At 35.3% G+C, this 4,302-nt stretch overlaps 1 protein-coding gene across 1 annotated transcript; it reads right to left on the reverse strand.

Annotated features, from left to right (window-relative positions):
- Positions 1-1,821: 1,821 nt before the first annotated feature.
- LOC108483878 (transcription factor MYB123-like) lies at positions 1,822-3,290 on the reverse strand. The gene is made up of 3 exons (XM_017787433.2): positions 2,897-3,290; positions 2,672-2,801; positions 1,822-2,555 (listed from the first exon to the last, which is right to left on the reverse strand). Exons 1-3 carry the CDS (start codon positions 3,027-3,029, stop codon positions 1,982-1,984), a joined length of 837 nt encoding a protein of 278 aa, XP_017642922.1. The 5' UTR covers positions 3,030-3,290; the 3' UTR covers positions 1,822-1,981.
- Positions 3,291-4,302: the final 1,012 nt, after the last annotated feature.

Consider the following 4,302-nt stretch of genomic DNA (forward strand, 5'->3'; position numbering starts at 1 on the left):
TGCATACCACATAGAACCATAATAGGCTCATCCACTTAACACACCACAACGTGGAACTATGCAACTTGAGTAACTGTATACAGCTGAGCTGATATACATATAGGATAGTGCAGTAAACCGCTATACAAAAGTATCGCAGTTAAAACTGCTAAGTCTGTCTTCCTTCTCTTCATAACCAGATCCCAAAATTTTCATACTATGCAACAATGCACACGTTACGCAGACATTATATAGAAACGAACATTAACAGTTCCAGTTGAACAAATTCAGATTTAATTACACTTGTATTCTAATAATCAGTTACGACAACAATAATAAGCTCATATTTATTCATCACATAAACGAGAAATAAAATTAAAGCCCATAACCTTACATATATACACAAACCAAACTAAATCGAGTCTCAAACACACTTACCGAGGCTTGAATAAGGGCCGAATTGCACAGAAACATAAAACAAACAATTTATGACTCAAAACAAAAATTCTACAAAATAGGGCCACATGGTCGTGTGCCCCGGTCGTGTGGGGGTCTACAAGCCATTATGGAGGCCACACACGCCTGTGTGAGCAGCCCATGTAACTCACTGTCCAAAAATGCCAACAATAAAGAGCAGAGGAGACACGACCATCTGGAGATCTCACACGCCTATGTGGAACACAAGCCCTTGTGGCCAATCCGTGTGGCACCAAAATTCGCCCAAAAAACCCTAATTCCCAATTTCACACGGCTGTGTGAGCCACCCATGTGGAGCAAACGCCCATGTGGCCACCCGTGTGGTCACGAAACCATGCCGAAACAGCAACAAATTCATGCTTTTGATGTCGAAACGATCCCCAACCCTTGGCAACCTAGAATTATGCCAAAACATATAGAATTTCGTGAAATTAAAAAACAATATGATACTTCAAATAACCAATTTCATAAACACAAAAGACATTATCGAATTCCACTGCAATTCGGTACCGAAGTTAAACCGTTTCAGAATACACCTTAGAACGCGATATCAAGCAGCACCTCTGATAAAACGAAACGTACAAGGACAATCTCCTTGACAGACAACACGTAACGTGCATAAAACGGAAGAAACAAGAAAGAAACGAAATTGGAATTCAGTAATAATAGAATAAGGAACGATGAGGAAGAAAAAAATAAAAGATGATGAATGTAAACTTTATTTTTCTCTTTGAAAATACCTTCCTCTTTTTAAAGTAAAATAAAATGACATAAAAACAAATAAATATAAAAAACACTCATAGGGATTCAAACACGAGACCTAGAGATACACTAACACACAATTAACCACCAAACTAGTAGGTCTATTCTGACATTAAAACGCGAAATTAAACTCAAATGTTCAACCCACTCACTGACCTTAACCACAAACTTCAAGAAATCTAACCCCAAATTTCGTGATGTTACATTTTCTAAATGGGTTGGGCCTGCGGCCCAAGTCGAATTTGACAAATTTTTCCTATTGTTGTTTGTTGTTGTTTTGTTGTTGGTATGTTGTTGTTTTGTTACTATTTTACTATTATATTGCTACTATTTTTTATTATTGTTTGGATATTGTATAACTTTTTTTTTATTGTTAATTTTACTTCTATTTTAAAGGTATTTGCTTGCTAAGATGCAATCAGTATTATTATTAGTTAAAAGTAAAAACTTTTTTAATGTATTTTCAATTTGTTGTGGAGCATTTATTTTAATGTTTTTAATGTATTTAATGTATTATATTTTAAAATTTTTTATATAAAAATAATACAAACAGATCGAGTTAAGCCAGATTCAAATTTAATATTTCTTATCTAAAGGACAAAATTGTACGCAATGATAAAGTCTAGCGATACGACTTGTTGATGAGTTTATTATACAATTATAGCTCGTAACAAGCAAAGCAGCATACAATTCATTTAAGATATAGCCAATGAATAATAAATTCGCCATATTTTTGGAAACTGCAGAATTTCTTATTTCACCATCATGGCCAGTCGTTAGTGTCAATCAAAAAGGCCAAAGAGTCCCAACCTGTGGCGGCAGTGTCATTAAGGTAAGGGTACGTGGTCCAATCCTCAAACATTGCCTTATCAAAGGGTAGCAGCTGCATATGGTTCTCCTCGAATTTTCCATCGCTTGCTTTCCGCAGTCCATTGATTTCAAAGCTCAACAAATTGGAGCCGCCATCACTGTTCAACGAATCAAGCACTTGAGTTCCATTATGAGCTTCAACTGTTGCAATATCACCACCCATTTCTTGACTATTATTTGTTGAGTGAAGTTTACCATCTCGAAGCTCATCAATATCTTGACTTGTAGGTGGCTGTGTTGGGACCATGACCTTGCTGCTACACCCAGTGGCTTTAGTCTGAATAGCTGATTTTTTCGATAATTTATTCAATCTAGACTCGATTGGTATCGTTTTATGTGTAAAATTACTTGGACGAGGATATTTAATGGATGCTTGAGCTTTGGTTCTCTTGCTCAAAGTAGTATTCCAATAGTTCTTGATTTCATTGTCTGTTCGCCCCGGTAGCCTTCCGGCTATTAAAGACCATCTACCAACCATCAAATAACGAGTGGTAAAAAGCTTTATACCCATTAAACAGATCTTGGGTTTATTAAAAGTCGGAGTCGGGATGAAAAAATAATGAAGGAGAGAGAGATTAGAAACCTGTTCCCAAGAAGATTATGGAGTCTGATAATGAGTTCTTCTTCATCATGGGAGATGTTGCCTCTTTTGATGTCTGGTCTAAGATAATTCACCCATCTAAGTCTGCAACTTCTGCAACATCTTTTCAAACCTGCATTTTTTGGGGTAAACCATCAGAAGCCATGAAGTAAAAAGCTTAATTACAATAATTTCACTTTGGGGTCTTATATATATATATATATATACCAGCTCTCTTGGGGAGGTTTCTCCATTTGCCTTCCCCATGAACATTAATATATGATGCAAGTATTTTATCTTCCCAATCAGTCCAAGCTCCTTTTCTAAGTCCTTCTTTGGAGCAGCATGAACTCTTCCCCATACTTCTAATTTCTCACACTCTCTCCCACTCTCTCCCTTTGTTTATACAAATCCATAAAAATGGAAGCGGACTATTCCCCGTTTTATAGCCCCAACAAGATAAAAGAACGAGAAACTATTCCCCGTTTTATAGCCCCAACAAGATAAAAGAACGAGAAACTAACACCTCAAGTTGCAGTCAAACTAACACCTAATAATTGTGTGGTTCGCCATATCATCGCTGTGAACCTCATTAGGCAAGTTTATTTGTTCTTGTTATCCTGGGATTAGATATGATGCTCAGAAATATCATTTTTAAGACAAACATTTATTTACGTACAACATAACTGTAACGCCCCCACGCCTGAAACCGTCACCGGAGTCAAGCTTGAGGTGCTACTAAACTTATCTTACCTTTTAAACAACTCTAAATCACTTATTTTAATTTTCGGAATAAACTATTTTCTGCGTCATGGTTGCTTAAAAATTCATTTCTCGAGTTTCAAAACTCGAAATTAAGATCCGTAAATTTTTCCTGAAACTAGACTCATATATCTATCTATTAATTTTTTTTTAGAATTTTTCACTTAGCCAATTAGTACAGTTTATTAGTTAAAGTTATCCCTGTTTCAGAATTTGACTACACTGGCCTCTACTTACTACGAACCACTTTTCTCTCTGTAAAAAATTCATATGACTATACCGTTTGTTTCCATTAAACTAGATTCATTAAGGATTCTAAACATATAAAGTACACCACCTAATTATTTTTGTAAAATTTATGGTGAATTTCTAAAGTTGGAACAGGGGATCCAGAAATTGCTCTGGCCCTATTTCACTAAAACCCAGATATCTTATAAAATACAAAACCTTTACCTGTTTTGATTATTCCATATGAAAATAGACACAATGAGCTTTAATTTCATATATTATTCACCATCAACCCATGTCTCTACAATTTCTTGTGATTTTTCAAATTCACGTTATTTCTGATACTTGAATCTGTTTTTAAGTTACTTTCACATTTTTCATAGTTTTCATGTGATAGTTACTACTTAATCATACATACTATTAAACATGTATATCATCAGCCATTCTATTAGTTAATCACTAGAAAGTATTTACACATCATTCATTGATCATATCATATTAAAAGAAACCAAGTTCCTATACATGCCATACACAAAAGCGAAGCGTTTAACGCACCAATGTGGTTTCTTCGATAGTGTGATCGGTCTCGGCGTTTCCTTCGATCCCGAGTGGCTTGATAAAACTATAAGAAAAAGAAAATAAAG

The sequence above is a fragment of the Gossypium arboreum genome, chromosome 7 (assembly GCF_025698485.1).
Source record: "Gossypium arboreum isolate Shixiya-1 chromosome 7, ASM2569848v2, whole genome shotgun sequence".
In the NCBI taxonomy this organism is placed as follows: domain Eukaryota; kingdom Viridiplantae; phylum Streptophyta; class Magnoliopsida; order Malvales; family Malvaceae; genus Gossypium; species Gossypium arboreum.

Excerpts from the sequence above, each read along its gene's own strand:
- LOC108483878 (XM_017787433.2), bottom strand. The coding sequence starts at position 3,029 with ATGGGGAAGAGTTCATGCTGCTCCAAAGAAGGACTTAGAAAAGGAGCT. Across the intron at positions 2,802-2,896 it reads AAACCTCCCCAAGAGAGCTG|GTTTGAAAAGATGTTGCAGA; the intron begins GTATATATATAT and ends CAAAAAATGCAG. Across the intron at positions 2,556-2,671 it reads CATAATCTTCTTGGGAACAG|ATGGTCTTTAATAGCCGGAA; the intron begins GTTTCTAATCTC and ends GATGGTTGGTAG.